The sequence below is a fragment of the Furipterus horrens genome, unplaced genomic scaffold (genome assembly GCF_987537825.1).
Source record: "Furipterus horrens unplaced genomic scaffold, mFurHor1.1.pri manual_scaffold_10, whole genome shotgun sequence".
NCBI lineage: Eukaryota > Metazoa > Chordata > Mammalia > Chiroptera > Furipteridae > Furipterus > Furipterus horrens.
The window spans coordinates 90844751-90862086 of NW_028327180.1; the positions used below are offsets into that span (position 1 = coordinate 90844751).

The window sequence follows — 17336 nt, forward strand, 5'->3', positions numbered from 1 at the left end:
CCAAGAGGATCCCAATACGAGTAGACTTTATACAGTAAGAGCTGTACAGGAATCCTTCTGTGAACCAGAGAAATAATAAATGCTAAGCCCATTGGAACATAATCTCAATCAGCAAGATGCCATTGCTTTCCAGATTTCCTCACAGGGCTCGGCGAGTTCCATGCCAAAACTAGCAGTGGATTTCTTCCTTCTAATCTCCCCTAATGCCTTATTCAATTACTGTCACTGTGCTCCAGCCATGCACTGTGCCTTCTGACTCTTGTTTCCCAATGAGCCGGTCAGAGGAGGCTGAGCGTCCATCGGGACATAGTCTAAGAACACAGGCCACCGCGGTCCAGGTGAAAAGACGAGAAAAAGTACGAAGAGAGCAAGGTGGACCCTCAACATTTTCCTGGCAACTTCATCATCGACCGGATTACTGGCTGGATGCAAACAAGGAAGAGGGATATGAGGGATCCAGGATGCTGCTCTAGTTGATTGGCAAAGGGGAGCTGGTTAGTGGGAGGAAGACGAGTGGGCAGCCCAGTGCACTGCAGGATGGCATCGCCGCTGTCCTGGCTGTACATATTTTTATGGTGAGTAAGCTTTGTTTTTCCTGATCGTTTTCTCTTTAGCTCAGAGGAAAGGGAAAGCACACTTTCTACACCAAATCATGGAAAAGCCTGGGTGGTGTGGCATGTAGTTGTGGTGGGGAAGACAAAGTGATTGAACAGCACATTTTCTCTGACCTTCTCTGGGAGTGAAGGTCATTACCTGTCTATTCACAGGGTAGAGAATGCCCTAGGGAAACTTGAAGATGATGGAAACTTCTACTCAGAGAACGTCAGTCGGATCCTGGACAACTTGCTCGAAGGCTATGACAATCGACTCCGGCCAGGATTTGGAGGTGAGAGGCAACATCTTTTAGGAGACCAAGCATCTGTGCCTTCCTTCCGTGTTATTGCTGTTGGAAGGCCCGAGGCCTCAGAAGGGTAACTGAGTGGGGAAGTGCTGGGGTCCTTGAGAGAGGCCATGTGTGTATTCCCATCCAGTTTCTGCCCCTCCTCAATTAACGACCTTCTATGAGAGTTATTTGAACTCTTTGAGCCTTGGTTTCCTCACTGCAGTGGGAGTGCACACAGTGCTTGCCTCACAGAGTTGTCGGGGTGCTGAATTAGAGTCCCATGTAGAACAAATTTTTAGCATTTGTCCCATTGAAGTCATCAAGATGTTAGTTACTGTTATAATTTTCATTAGAGTATTAACCTAGTTCTCTTCCTTTCCTTAACTGCCCAAATTGACTGTATTAAATTCAAAAAAAGGCAGCTGGTGTGAATTTTCAGAGACAAAAACCTCAAGGACCCCACTACTGGGATTACTTTAGGATGGGCTGCAGATTCTGGCCGGGAGAAGGGGCTTTGTTGTAGAGTCATTAAGTTCAGTTCCTTTAACATCACTGGGGATGCCCCCATCCTTCTGGGCTCATTTCAGGTGCTGTTACTGAAGTCAAAACAGACATTTATGTGACCAGTTTTGGGCCCGTGTCAGATGTGGAGATGGTGAGTGAGCTCTGTGTGAAGAGGGTAACTTTCCCCCGGGGGGAGGGGGCCACGGCCCAGCACTAATGACAATGGGCATTGTTACCAAGCACCTTAATGCAATTTGTAAACCCACGCTGGGAGGGCTCGGCCATTAAAGGAGGTTGCTGCTTAATCTCCTTCACTGAGGGCTCTGCTGGGACACTTTAATCTGAGGGATTTTATGAGACGATATACTCTCTTCTTTCCACACCTCATGCACTGATTCTTCCCTACAAAGAAAAGATTTTCCTCATCTTTATGAAGTCCTAGTAAATGTTTGAAGTAGCAAAACGAAACAAAATTTAAAAAAACAATAAAGGTACCATGTAAGAGTATATTGAGAATATCTATGAAACCTAACAGGTTTGTTTTTTTTTTTTTTTTTTTTTTTTTGGTAGTACATCATTTTCAGTGTATTTAATTAAAAGAGTAAAGGGAGTCATTTGGAAAGGCCAATGCATCCCACCTTTTACGTTGTGAATAGAGCAGTAGGTGTTCCGGGGGCCCTGCCCCAGGTACAGATGGCTGTAGGAGTGGTAAAAGGCTATTTATAGTAAGTGGCAATGAAAACTCGAACTAGTCTTCTAGAATAAAGTATATGACAATATGCTTTCACAGTTCTTAGGTAGCATTTTCCCCTAAAAGTAAAACATAAATACTAAAGCTGAAATAAACATAACTAAAGAAGTGCCTCATTACATTTTGTTAGAGAAATGCAATTTTGTATAAAAAGTTACCAGAGACTTTTCATGGTCTGCTCTTTGATTGACAAGAATAAAGGAAGAAGAGAAAAAAGGAAGAAGTAAAAAAGAAAGAGAAAGAGGAAAAATAAAAAGAAAGATAATAAGGAAGAGGAGGAGACAGGGAGGAGGACTTTGAGATAAATTAAGACTCTTCATTAACCAGAATCTTCAATTATTTTACTATCATATTTTTCATTTGAGTACTGAGTCACCCAAGTATAAATAACCACAACCATATTCTACTGCATTATTTAAAATCTGATGATACTTAAAACTTTATTTTATGAATTTGTCTTTTTATTTCTACAATAGAGCCTTGTTATAACCTGGATCATTATTATAGTATTATATTATGTCAAATTATATTTAAAAATATAATCACCACTTGTAGTAAGAGGTCTCATAAAAGAACATGGAAAGTAGGTAAAGCAATTATTGGCAATATTTTGATATAATTATGTTGATCATCTACCACTGACTTTTGCAATGAACTTATCATAATTCTTAATATTTTTTATTTTATTTCACATGACACAAATTAAAACTCATTATTATTATTATGCATCCTTGAATGATGCTCTTCTTGAGTATTCATGGTAACATTTGCTTCTATGCTCTCTGAGGACAATATAAAGGAACCATGATGTGCAGCCTGAGTCACTCATCTAGTAAAGTTCATCCTTGGAACTTTACTCAATGGTATCATGATGCCTGGAGGCACCTCTGAAGGAACCATTGCCAAGGGGAATGGTTAGACTAACTGATGGTTAGAAGGGCAGGACAAAGCCTGGATTGTAAATATATTTATATTTTTCTTCTGAAATAAGGATTGGGGGATTTATGGGTGATAGATGGAGAGATGGGTGGCAAAAGAAGTACGTTGAGGACAGTCAAGGTTAAAGAGGGAAGTTTGCATAACACAGCACTATTCTTTACAGTAATACAAACTTTTAGTTTGAGATAAATAACAAGTCACTGAAACTATAGCTTTCCTGACAGATTATCATTAAAAAAGTTGCTTTATTCCTTAATGTTTAGGATTGTGTAGAAAAGTTAGTGAATAAACTATTCTTAATAGACCATCTCCCTGGCCTGCATGAATATCTTATTTTCTTTTAGGAGTATACCATGGACGTTTTCTTCCGCCAGACTTGGACTGATGAGAGGTTGAAGTTTGGGGGGCCAACTGAGATTCTGAGTTTGAATAACTTGATGGTCAGTAAAATCTGGACACCTGACACTTTTTTCAGGAATGGCAAAAAATCAATTGCTCACAACATGACAACTCCTAATAAACTCTTCAGAATAATGCAGAATGGAACCATTCTATACACTATGAGGTAAGGTTTCCCCAATTCTAGTTATCTCTGCCCAACTGATCTGTCCATCATACTAACTCGGGACCATTAATTTCAATGTTTCCTAGGCTGACCATCAATGCTGACTGTCCTATGAGGCTGGTTAACTTTCCTATGGATGGGCATGCTTGCCCACTCAAGTTTGGGAGTTGTAAGTTACAAAAAGCTCCTGGGTGTCAAATAATGCATTTAAAATACGTAATTATTTGGTTTCAGTCGGATACTGGAAAGCAAAATAGAAATATTATGACAGTTAACGTGTGATTCTAGGAATATAGTTACTTACTCACATCTATCACAGTCGGCGGTTTTAGTCACCCAGATTAAAGAAAAGCGTTAAAGAAAATTTATGTTCATATTTCCTTTCTATAGGGAAAAATATTTTTTGAAAGAAAAAAACCACCACTAGTCAGATTCACTATTATGTTTGATTTGTTTAAAAATCCAGATGCCTACCCCAAAAGTGAAATCATATATACATGGAAAAAAGGACCACTTTATTCAGTTGAAGTCCCAGAAGAATCTTCAAGCCTCCTCCAGTACGATCTGATTGGACAAACGGTATCTAGTGAGACAATTAAATCTAACACAGGTGAGAATTTGACCAATGCATGGATGTAGTCCTGCAAGGTGACTCCGGTGCTCATTTGAAAAATATTTGCTTCTTTTACTTCTGCATTAGCCATTCTCAGATAAGCCTGATGTTTTGAAGTGATAAGTAGCTTTCCTTAAAGTTGATTTTGCAACTATGTGCATATGAAGGTTTGTGTATCCTCGGAATGAGTAGTGCTATAGGTATTTGACACAAAGAAACCACCCAAAACAATGAGCTGATATAATCTATCGTCTGTTGATCAATGTATATGTCATACATGAAAATATGCCTTTGCTTGTTTTCTTCTAGCCCATGTTAAAGACCTGTGAAATTTATTCCTAGCTGTATTTTTTAACATACTGTCAACAGTAATAATGCTGATATATGTGTCTTCCAACAGGTGAATATGTAATAATGACAGTTTATTTCCATTTGCAAAGGAAGATGGGCTACTTCATGATACAGATATATACACCTTGCATTATGACCGTCATTCTCTCCCAGGTGTCTTTCTGGATTAATAAGGAGTCTGTCCCTGCCAGAACTGTCTTTGGTATGCTTCATTCTTTGGGATCCATTTCCATTCATCTTCCAGCTCTCATGCCTTTGGCAGTTTAGGAAAATATTCACACTAGTGCACTTTTTCAGTCCACAAAGGAAACAGGCTTGTATCTCATTCAGACACATGTATCATGTAAGATGACCCTTATGGTAGTACAAGTTGTGTGGTGAATCAACAAAAAAACTGTCTCAGTGAGATTTCTGGCTGGTTTCCTGTGACTTTCATATGTACTATTTAGTAAGGTTTTAAAAAACATCTTGAATTGGTATTTCATAAGGAAAAACATGAAAGTAAAAAATTGACATGTAAATGCATAAAAACAAAGGCTAAGTTGCTGAACCCACTAACATATAAGTTATATCTCCCTTTTATTTGGTTGAACTATTAAAAAATGCTATATTTTTAGGTCTAAAAATAGTTAAATGCTACTAATTTCCCATGGTTCAACCTAAATATTTAGTTCCATTTATGATGTATGAGTTTTGATGAAACAAAATAAAACAAGGAAAAGAGATATAACAGAAAAATATCATAACTAACTAAATCCACTTTTTCTGCGTTTTCATGATTATGAATAATAGCACTTCCCAGGGAAGACTGAAATTGAACTGAAATCTCAGTTGAATTTTGACTTTTTAAATTTACTGTATTAAAATAGATACCTTTCTGTAAATTATAAAAGAATACCCATATTATGATGTTGACCATATTCAAATTATATAAATTCAAGACAGAAAACTGCTGGCAGATAAAGGATGAAATTATTTTCTCATTAGTAAATATTTTACCTTAAAACCAAGCTAGAAATTTTAAAAAAAATTAAAGAACCTAATTTTATGATTATTCTTCATACTAGATAAACTTCTTAAATATGATGAAATATATTATCAGCTATGACAATTGATCAGAAGTTCAAGGTTTTATTACTTTAGTGATTATTTGCTATAAGTTTCTAAAGAAGTAAACACCTAGAATTTTTCTATAACAGGTAAGCTAAAACAATTCAAAAATATGTTTTGAATCACTACAATGTACAGGTAATTGCACTAGGTATTAAAGGATACAAAAATGATAATACCTATGGTAATAATTGTGAACAGCTATAAAACAATAAAATAATAACAAAAATCACACTTGGAGAGGGTTTAATCCTCGCCACCAACATGTTCAGATTTCAGCTTATTTTTGGATTCCAAATGCTAATACTGCGTTTCTCATTCTTTTTCATTTTAGGGATCACCACTGTTTTAACCATGACCACTTTAAGCATCAGTGCCCGGCACTCCTTGCCAAAAGTGTCGTACGCAACCGCCATGGATTGGTTCATAGCTGTTTGCTTTGCTTTCGTCTTCTCTGCTCTTATTGAGTTTGCAGCTGTCAACTACTTTACCAACCTTCAAACACAGAAGGACAAAAGAAAGGCACAGATTACAGCCCCACCTCCAGTGACAATATCAAAAGCGACAGAACCCTTGGAAGCTGAGATTGTCTTGGTAATTGTTTACTTTACTAATCTTACCCACCTTATAAAAAAAAAAAAAAGTAATGCGAACAGTGATCACCAACAGCTAAAGAGTCCAAAAGTAATGTTAGTTGAGAACGAGTTACATAAGTCTGGCTCAAGGCAAACTTCTTTTCTAACTTCACAGAAAAAAGGATGCAACTATCCTTCATTTTTTTTGCCCTAAACTTCTGACATTCCTCTTTCATCATCCTCACTGGTGCTGGCAGATCCCAAGCTCTCAGAGACAAGAAAATTCTTCTTAGCCTTTAGATGTCTGCTTTGAACAGGTTCATTTAAACCAGCTAGGAAGAATAAAGTAAAAAAACAAATTCTTAATGAGCCTTTGAGGCTTCAGAGTCTGAAGGAAACAAACAGGGACTCCTAAGGAATGGGCAATTTTTATTAGAAATCTGCTTGTTGGTTTATTTCATGAGAGCAAGATGTGAGAATTAGGTTCTATGAAAGCTGACTCATAAGCCAAGTTTTTGATTCATATGGAAATATTCGTATGGTCATATTACTATATTAAAACATGGATATAAACATGGTTTTATTCAAAGACTTATAATCAGTGAAAAATACCTCTCCAATTAAGTTTCAATTTGTTGTGACTAAGCTCTGGTCCCCTGAATAAAAAACAAATGGCAAAATTAATAATTCAAGGTAATACATATGCCTCCAAATTTCAATTTTACAGATATGAGTAAATTCTTCCAACCATTAAGTTGCAAGCACTTTTATAATGGATTGACAGGTGTGTATTTTTACATAAATACAAACTCTAAACAGTGGCTCCTGAAAAGAGGAGTATTTTGCTCTGTAAAGTTTAGTCATGCAGATACGTTAAGCTGAAAATTTCCTTACAACTGACCAAAGCTTGTAAACATTTCCAAATCGTGAAACCACATTCAGTCCTGCTAGTTCTTGGTTAACTTTAATGATAAAAAATTTTAAAGTGATGTGTATTTTACTCTTGAAACACTCTGGCATTTACTGGCTGAAAAATGACAAATCTTTTACTGAAACTTTTCTCTTTGATAAAATAAGAAACTTATTTGAGAATTTACATTTCATCCAAGGAATAAAATATAGCTCTTCCCCTGACAAGTGGAACTATATAATTTAAAGATATTTTTATTGGATTACCCCTCACGAAGAAAAAAAAAAGCCATCTAGTGATCCAGTCTAATTACTTCCACCTACATATCAGAAACAGTGTCAGAAATGAAATTATTGATTAGTAGTTGGTAGAAAAACTAGGAATTGATTTTAGAATCCTGATATCCACAACTTTACAGAGGCTGTACCCTCCCCAACAATTCCTGAAACACTGAAACATAAAATATTTTCAGAATGGAGGTAAGGTCATTCCCAAAATTCTTCTCGACTTAATAATTAAAAAAAAAAAATATATATATATATATATATGTTTTGAAAGGTCATAAATATAAAAATTTTGTAACAAAAATATGTTATTCTGAACATTCAGTCCAAAACACTTAAAAATCACTTGTTCCAGAAAAATAAATTCCAAATATTTTTGAGAATTATTTTATGTTTGTAAAAATAAGTAATTATGTTATAAGCCATCTGTATTTATACTGGTATATAATTGACATACTGTCCAAAGGTTATATATTAATATACATGTATAAAGGAAAAATGTTTTTTTCAGAATTCAGTTTAACAGTTTGTTACTTGAGAAACAGTAAAAGTTAAAGGAGAAATTCATGAGAAACATGGTAAAGAGTAACTCTAATTACTTTGAATATGCTCATTAATCTGATATACAAATAAAGAGAAAGACCAACTCCTTTAATTCAACTCTTTTAAAATATATATTACTGATAGGAATATAATTTCAAATCCTTGGAAAAGTAGAATTATTATTCCCTTAGTCTATTATTTTAAAGGTATAATTTATTAATAAGATGTAATTTAATATCTCAGATCTTCAAATGAACTATCTTCTCCAATTCTAAAATACTAACATAATGAGCAGGTCCTTAGGGAAGGTGGATAAAATATTGCATTTTCATAACTTCAAAGTATTCTTTTTGCAAGTTTACTTTTTTTGCTAATGAAAAATATATGTCTAAATCTGGATCTGCTTAAAATATTTTAAGGCAATGAAAGGAGAACTTCCCTTCTGAAAGGCTAGGTCAAAGTGTAAAAATAAAAATAAAAACAAAAATAACTAAACCTAACAATACAAATCTTGTAGAGGTCAAAAATAAATATAGATGATTAGATAGAGCATTTACATTTTATTTATTTATGTCAAAACTTGGCAGTCTGCCTTATGTAATGTAGAGAAACAAAATTACACATTTATATAACACAATGGTATATTATGATTGCTAGGTCATTTTTCCTTTCAAATACCATGACATTTAAAAATGCCTATTTCAGTGGCAATAAAAAATAACATTATTTGAGTAACTTGGACATTGGAATAGCAAGCCAATGGTGAAGTTGAAATAAAATAAGTGCTTGAATATTTCATGTGATTCTAAGTTGTATATTTTAATGGACTCATTGCTTTTCAAAAGAAACTCCTTCTAATGAATGTGGAGAAAAGTATATCACTGATTTTGACCTTAAAATATAATATAATAATGACAAAGAAATTCAGCATTTTAAACTGGAAGAAATACTGAAAACTAAATCCTTGAAAGTGTTCTACAGACAAATTATTTTTCTGTTTTTAAGGCATTTGGAACTGGAGACTTCATTTTTTTTTAGGTTTGGAGAAGGAATTGTCCACATATCTTTTCTATTTGTATGGTATTTTTGCTTTTTGTTTTTATCTGGTATATTATCTTGGCATTAGAGGGTTATTTCTGTCTTCGTGTTTCAGAACTTGTATCTGAGGTATACTTATTCTGCATGTAAAACCAAGTTTGGACCTTATTTTATTTTTAAATGCTTTGCTAGCTCCGCTGTTATTTTAAAAGTCTAAGCCCTCATTATTTGTTCCTAAAAGAATCAATCCTCCCTCCCTGCCGGCTCATCAATATATTCAATGTTGCTTTTCTTTTTCAGTAGAGGTGTGATGTTCTTGGTAAATTATCTGCAAACAAAATTGACCAAAATGTCATTAGTCAGGACAATAGTTATATTTATACTGATTGCATTATTAATTCATTTATTCATTTTTTCTTTTCACCTAGCACCCATTTGTCTAGTACTTATGTACTCATTGAATTTCTTAAGTACTTCTATGTGCCAGACCCTTTGTAGAATGTTGAGGATAATTTAATGAGTGATATCAGTAGGGCCTCTTTCCTCATGGAGCTTCTTCTCCAGGAGGAAGAGAGACAAGTCGATAAGCCGTGGCAATATGATATGATGAAGGTTGGGTTTAGATACATGGCAGGCTGAAAAAGAGCCACGCAAGGACACATAGCTCAGACTGGAGTGGTCATCACTCTGAAGGAAGAGAGGCCTAATCAGAGAACAGGAACATGAGCCTGGTCCTGCTCCAGAAGCACTAAGTCAGTTGCTAGAAACTTGGGCACAGAGAGGGATATAAGACATATGTCCCTTCCTTATTCCTTTTCAAGGCTGGAATGTCTGCTGGGTCATAGCCATGCTGCGCCCCCAACCCCCCACCTATGCTGAGAGATACGAAGCACAGAACACTGAAAGTTTTGCCTCCTCTGTTCCAAATATTGCCAAGATTTCTCTGAGTACCATCATTACTCAGTAGAGTTAAGGGTTGAGTTAAGACCACCAGAGACTCTGAGCACCTGAAAGATCACGGTGCCCCTTCTCATGGCTGTGTACTGCATGACTTACAGAGAGGGTGAGGTGGATAAGGTGAGGGTGTAGGTGGTTAGCTCTTTCCCCATCTAATATTCCGTTCTTCATGCTCCCAGACTACCAACATGGTTTCTAGACATGGAAACTTCCCCTTAGCACCACTGACCCACCAGATCACTGCCAATAAGCTGCTTCTCTCTAGAAATTCTAGGTTCAGCTCTTTCCAGTTCTATGAGCTGTAGCATAAATGCAAGAAAATTTGACAGATTTCTAATTTTCCCCATAGTGGTATAATAGTTTCAAAAATCTGACAGTTAAAAAAATGTTAAACACCAAATGTTTTAAAAAATATTTCCTCTTATTTCTGATGCCCCTGTCTGCTGGCTCTAGAAGCCGATGCAGTGTTCGTTCTTGAGTAATGCAGCTCTGGTTTGAATCTGTCTCCTGGGAGGTAACCTATTGCCCCCTCCTTTGTAACTGTATTAGACTCGCTGAACGTTATATCAGAATTGCTCTAATACTTCCCAAATGCCTTATCCTTACATCAAATAATTGATTGTCATAAAGTCCAGTTTGATTCAAAGTACCTTTGCAATATGCTGACGCTTAAAACAAAGCTGTGCTCTAAAAATACCCAGAGCAGGATGGCACTCAGCAGCAGGGGAGCCCTGGGAAAATGCAAAACCACAGGTGTTCCCCTCAAAACAGTGACAGCCCCAAGCTGAGCCCTCATCTGCACTCCGACAAAAGCCTATTTTACCATCAGCTGAAGCTGCTGAGCTTACATGAGCAGGAGGGCGGGGTCTGATGTAAACCTGTAGCTTGAATGGCTTGGAAAATTGGCTTTCTTTTCATTTCAGAAATGCAATGTGATTCTTTTAAATTGGTGTCCAGTCTCCTGTATTGTGAATTCCCAATTATCCAGGAGCTGATTACCCAGCATGTGCGTTAGCCAAGCTTCATGAATTTCCTTGACCACATCTTATTTGCTGCCTGCTAGAAATCCCTCAGTTACCACTGGGCTGTGGGACAGGTGTAACTCTAAACAGTGATTCGCAATGGCAGGTGAATTTCCCCCCAGAGGATACTGGCAAGGTCTGGAGAGAGGACCGGGATGCCACTCAACATCCCATGAGGTACAGGACAGTCCCCCACAAGAAAGGTTTATCCTACTCAAAATGTCAATAGCTCTGTGGTTGAAAACCATGCCCTAAATCGTAAAACGGATGGGAAGAAATAATAATTATTGAGTGTGATCTTTGGAATCTAAAAGGGATTGAATTCAGGTGCTGACAACTATTGTTTGTATGTGCTTCCTGCTTAAGCCTTCATCTGTTTATCTCTAAAATGAAAATAACATTATTCCATTACAGATTCCTTCTAGAAATAAGCAAAATAATGCAGGCAAAGTGCTGTGCAGTGCTTGTCAATAGTAAGCGTTTAGATATGGTACCTATCATGTAATATAAAATAATATACTAAAATATAATGTAACCTAATCATAAGACCTTTTTGTTCCTTTCTTTTTGTTAGACTACTGAAAGAAATCATGAAAAATGTTCTGATTTTCATTCATGTTTTGATCCACCATTATGTTTATTAAGCATATCCTGTGTTCTATGCACTGGCTAGGCATTATGGAGCATTTATACATGACAATAATATGCCCTCTATCATTAATGTCAGGAAAGGAGATAAGGCATAATGAAAATAATATTTACAAGGAAGTATAATAGCTAAAAGAGTTACAGCAGCTAAGCAAATAAAAAAGTGTGTGTGCGTATATATATATATACAACAGTCTTTCTCAAATTCTTAAGGGAAAGAGAAAACACTTTAAAGGTAGTAAATTGAAGCTTAGGGAGAGTCTATGAAGTCTATGGCATGTCTAAGTTATAAAGCAGCTGAGAAGTATATATACACTTGCAAATTAGGGTTTTCTGACTCTCCTGTCCTTTTAACTTTTAATCAACCCTCCACAGAGATTGTTTGGGGAAATAAATGAAGAAAGGGGTAATTCTATTATAGGGAACCTTTTATTCCAGGCTAATGCCAATGTGCTTAAATTTTTCATGGCGTTTGGTCTTGAATGATGTTGCTTAACTCTGGACAAGGAGTATTTGGCAATCTCATTTTAAGTCATTTCTGACACTGTAACAATGCCAAGAGATTGACAAATAACCCCTCCCCCACTCCACATCTCTAAAAAGGAGAGATAAAAAAATACCCTACATTTTTATGGCAAATTATGTTTTACAATCACTTTCTCATGTCAATAAACTTTTTAATGTCTGCCCCCTTTCTTCCCCCAAAAAGGATGAAAAAACACAGGTTTCAGAGAGGCAACGCTTGCTATTAAAAGTCAGGACAGAATTAGAAAGAAAATCTGCTCTGAAGGCTTGCCCTCTTTCGACTTCATTATGATCCTTAGAGATTTTGCTAGAGTAAAATATTTTAACGTTCCATACATCTGGGAGGAGGATACTTCTTGCAGAATGAAATAGTGACACATTTTGCTGTGTCAGGTGAGAAGAACATATTAATAACGTATTTACTGAATGAAAATTCAAATTAGAATCTGAGGAACATGATAAAAGCTCTTATATGATGGTGTTACTCTTGCTCTCTTAAGAGAGGCAGCATGCACCGAGACCAAAATACCACTACTCAGGTGCTGTTCACAACCAATGTCTGGTGACCCTGGGCACCAGGGTCACATATCTTTAATAGAGAACATCACATATCTTTAATATCTTTAATAGAGAGCATCACTTATTTCTGTCCTAGATGAGGAGACAGGTTCCTCTACTACTTTAAATTATCTTCTACCTCTAAGACCTCTAATTTATTTAATTTTGTCCAGAGCACCTAGCACAATACTAAGCCAATAGATAACAAAGATATCCTTTGCTTGAAATTCACCACGGCCGTATCAAATTAGACTCAACTGCACAGATTCATTTCTGCTTTTGGTGAAGAAACAGATTTCCCATGTCCCCTAAAAGCATACTGGGCTTGAACTCTCTAGGATGACTATTATTATTTAGATACTCAGTAATAAATCAAACAGCAAAATTCAAGGAGGGATAGAGAGAGAAGAGGCTCTTTGGGTCATCGTTTCCCGCAGTCCAAATGTCACTGCATCGGTGGGTCATTCTGGTCCTGTGGCTCAACCAGCACAGGGGAGGTGGCTGCCTCACCCCATTTCTGCAGGGTTGCTGGCTAAAGCCACAGGAGTCCGCCCATGTGAGTAACACGCCCTGCCAGGCAACAAAGTGGTGATTTTGCTGCCAGGGAGTGAACAAGGTGGTTTTACAAGAGCAGGGATAACGCACAGCAAGTGTTTGAGGGCAGAGGCCCAGCCAGGACAGCCTGGCGGCAAGGACAGTGACTATTACAGGGCGCACGTAAGAAAAGAGGAGAATCAGAAAAAGGCCCTGCCTCCCACAGCATAAAAGGGATCGAAAGCAAGCCGAATTCGAGCCTCTGAGTGAGGCCACTACTTCAGAATAAAGAGGAGACACTTCGAGGATGAAACAAGCTGTGAGGCTCTGGGTGGGGGTGCTTTCCCCTCCCTGATCTTGGCTTTCTCCCCTGTCAATCCATGTGCTGAATATCCTTTCCAGGACTAACGTGTATTGTCTTATGATTTCAATGGAACAGAAAATCTAATGATAGAGAAGAACACATAACAATTCTGAGGTTAGAAAATGGATCGTTTTTGGTCACTTAAGATGGAGGGAAACCAGTGGAGAATTTCTGAATGGGAAGCAGAAAGCTCTCAATGTAGAACTTCTTAGCTAATGGGCAGCTGTACTTCAAACAAATCAACAGTCATCCTACTCAATCTAAGGGTATTTGTACTTTGTCATTGGCCTTTAACACACATGAGCACCTTCATATATATTTCTTTAATCTCAGCGGCTCAAATTTATGAATGTGCAAAGAGGATGATGTAGGCTAGGAATGTATCTAGAAGGATGATATTAATTAAGTTATTTTCTTATATACTGATTCCCTACATATTCCAAATTGAAATCCCCTCTCAAACTCATTGCCTTGGAGGCTCGACCATAAGCAGAGGGTGGATAAGTTTGGCACCTGGCTCATCTCCTCCTAATGGTACAATGCTCAACATGGTTTCTGGGACATGGGACATACTTGGTATTCAACTGCTAATGTATTAAATTATAGGATGTTAGATGAAAGCAAATCAAATTTAAAAAAATATTTTTGCTTTACTACTTTCTTGGAAAATTAACACCATCAAATACTATAAGAATCTGCTGTGCTGATATTTTATCTTACATAGTAGTCAATAAATATATATCAATAATGAAAAAATGAATCTAAAGAAGTGATCTCTATTGTTTACGTGGGTTGAATATTTATGTCTTTTTCCCCACAGCATCCTGATGCCAAATATCATCTGAAGAAAAGAATCACCTCCCTGACCTTGCCAATAGTTCCACACGCTGAGGCCAGCCGAGTCCTCACCAGAGGTCGTATCTTACCATCAACTCCTATCACCCCGCCGCCGCTGTCTCCAGCCTTTGGCGGCACCAGTAAAATAGATCAGTATTCTCGGATCCTCTTTCCAGTCGCATTTGCAGGATTCAACCTTGTATACTGGATAGTTTATCTTTCCAAAGACACAATGGAAGTGAGCGGCAATGTTGAATAGCTTGCAGACAGGACACCCTGTATTATATAAGTTCTCATTTCCGGATTTTTTTTTTTTAACTAGCATTGAGACTTGTGTAGATGCTTTTCCAAACATGATATCAAAATTGAAAATCTGTAACGCATAGCTTTCAGTAAGCATATATGAGCCATAAAGCAATAATATTACTTGGAAGTGGAAGGCTGCTAAAATATATGACATTGGATGGTGGGCACACAATGCAATATACAGATCATGTATCATAGAAATATATACTTGAAACCTCTATGATCTTATTAACCAATGTCACCCCAATAAATTTAATAAAAAAGGTGACTTTGGTGTACAGTAGCGAAAAATTTTATAAGAAGATAAGATTGATTCAAGGTGAATTTGCCAATCTTTGTCCTTCCTTGTTCAACATTTTAATAGTCACTGTGAACAGTATATACCACAATGCAGAGAAAATAAGAAAGGCTGAGAATTCCAAAGGTTGCCTTAAAATATGTTTATTTTGGCTTAGTTTTAAAGAGAGCAAAATATAAATAGTGCAAATATTTATCAGTAGATTAATACCAGCATGTTGGAGGCCTTTATGCGAGTAAAATGGCTTTCAGTGGCATTGTAAAGCCTGTACTGAGCTTAGCTATTTGTTCTTAACCTTGCTGTGCTATTTTACCTCAATAAAGTATGGTTTTTGTATACATATGAATTATACATAGATCATAAATTATGTATGCATCTGTACATAGCTTTAGTTGGACGGCAATATAACATTGCTTTATCTTGTTAAGCTTTCCTTCTAAAATAATATGTTCATTATAATTCCATGAAGTCATAGGAAAAAATAGTGCTTATAAGGAAGCCCTGTGTTTTAAGACTGTGGTTATATATTTTCTACCTTTCTAAGTATACCACTAAATAAATCAACAATGAACATAGTGATCTGGCTGTCTAATAAAGCTAAGGAGCAGAGTTTCCTTAAGTATAGAGAAATGGGGTGGTAACCCCAATGTTAGTGTCCCTGCTGATTCTAACAGATAGGAGGCAGGGAAAGGCCAAGCTTGGTTATCTAGCTCTAATGAAAGACTTGAGTTTGTATCCAAATAGTCAATTCTTCATCTCCTTTCTACTCACTCAACACTTTTTTTAAATTGGTTTTCTATTACAGCTGTCCCAGTTTCCCTCCCGTTGCCCTCCCCTGCCCTGCCCTCCCCGTCTCCCACAGTCAATCCCCACCCTGTTGTCCGTGTCCATGGGTCATTTATACATGTTCCTTGACTAGACCCTTCCCCTTCCTTCTCCCCTTATTCCCCTCCCGCTTCTCTCTGGTCACTGTCAAGTCTGTTCCTTGTTTCCGTGCCTCTGGTTCTACTTTGCTTGTTTGTTTGTTTTGTTCATTAGGTTCCTCTTATAGGAGAGATCATATGGTATTTGTCTTTCACTGCCTGGCTTATTTCACTTAGCATAATACTCCCCAGTTTCATCCACACTGTTGTGAAATGTAGAAGTTCCTTCTTTCTTTCTGCTCCGTAGTATGCCATTGTGTAAATGTACCACAGTTTTTGATCCACTCATCTACAGATGGGCACTTAGGCTGTTTCCAGCACTTGGCTATTGTAAGTAGTGCTGCTATGAACATAGGGGTGCATAGATTCTTTTGAATTGGTGTTTCAGAATTCTTAGGGTATAATCCTAGCAGTGGAATCACTGGATCAAAAGGCAGTTCCATTTTTAGATTTTTGAGGAAAATCCATACTGTTTTCCATGGTGGCTGTACCAGTCTGCGTTTCCACCAATAATGCACTAGGGTTTCCTTTTCTCCACATCCTTGCCAGCATTTGTGTGTTGATTTGTTAATGACGGCCAACAACACAATTTTATAATATTTATAAGATAAATAAGGTGACTATAATTGTAATATTGTATTGAAATATGATAAGCAAATAGAAATTAAATGTTCTCACCAAAAAAAAAACAGAAAGCAAATGAGTACGGTGATGGGTATGTTAATAAATCAATAGGGAAGTCATCTCACAATGCATATGTGTGTCAAATCATGTGTGCACTTTAAATATCCTGGAATTTTGTCATTTATACCTCAATAAAGTTTAAAACTGAGACTCTTCTTCCTTTCCCCCACAGCAGCTCTTCCTGAATCTAACTAGCCATGTCCCCCCTATAGAATAATAGCCTTAGGGAAAGAGGAATGAGGAGGAGGAGGAAGAATGACTTGCAGTCTATCCAAATCCATAAAGCCCTCATTGGCTGTTGCTGGGTCTTAACATCACTGAGAACACCCTCAGCACTAACCAAGAAAGAAATAGTTGGAATTACTACTCTTGCTTTTATCCAGGAAACTGTAACAATTCTACAGCCAAAAATTAGATTTTAATAGAAATAGCACTCTACTCACGGTGAGGAGACTTCATGACCAAATCTCTTTATGCTATTTTAATCTACAGATTAAAAGTCTATAGACTTTGTGCTCTAAATAGAGGTCCTTCCATTCTGAACAACTTATATTCATTTCATTATTATTCTTTCTATCTAAATTACGTTAGTCTACTGATACAGGGGCCTGCTT

The 17336-nt window shown here is 36.9% G+C and overlaps 1 protein-coding gene across 1 annotated transcript; it reads left to right on the forward strand.

Annotated features, from left to right (window-relative positions):
* The first annotated feature begins 285 nt into the window (after nucleotides 1-285).
* On the forward strand, nucleotides 286-15484 carry GABRA6 (gamma-aminobutyric acid type A receptor subunit alpha6). Its single transcript, XM_090289720.1, has 9 exons — nucleotides 286-575; nucleotides 768-886; nucleotides 1471-1538; nucleotides 3422-3642; nucleotides 3729-3811; nucleotides 4109-4252; nucleotides 4656-4808; nucleotides 6051-6310; nucleotides 14495-15484. The coding sequence occupies exons 1-9, from the start codon at nucleotides 538-540 to the stop codon at nucleotides 14768-14770; spliced, it is 1362 nt and encodes a 453-aa protein (XP_090145846.1). The 5' UTR covers nucleotides 286-537; the 3' UTR covers nucleotides 14771-15484.
* The last annotated feature ends 1852 nt before the right edge of the window (nucleotides 15485-17336 follow it).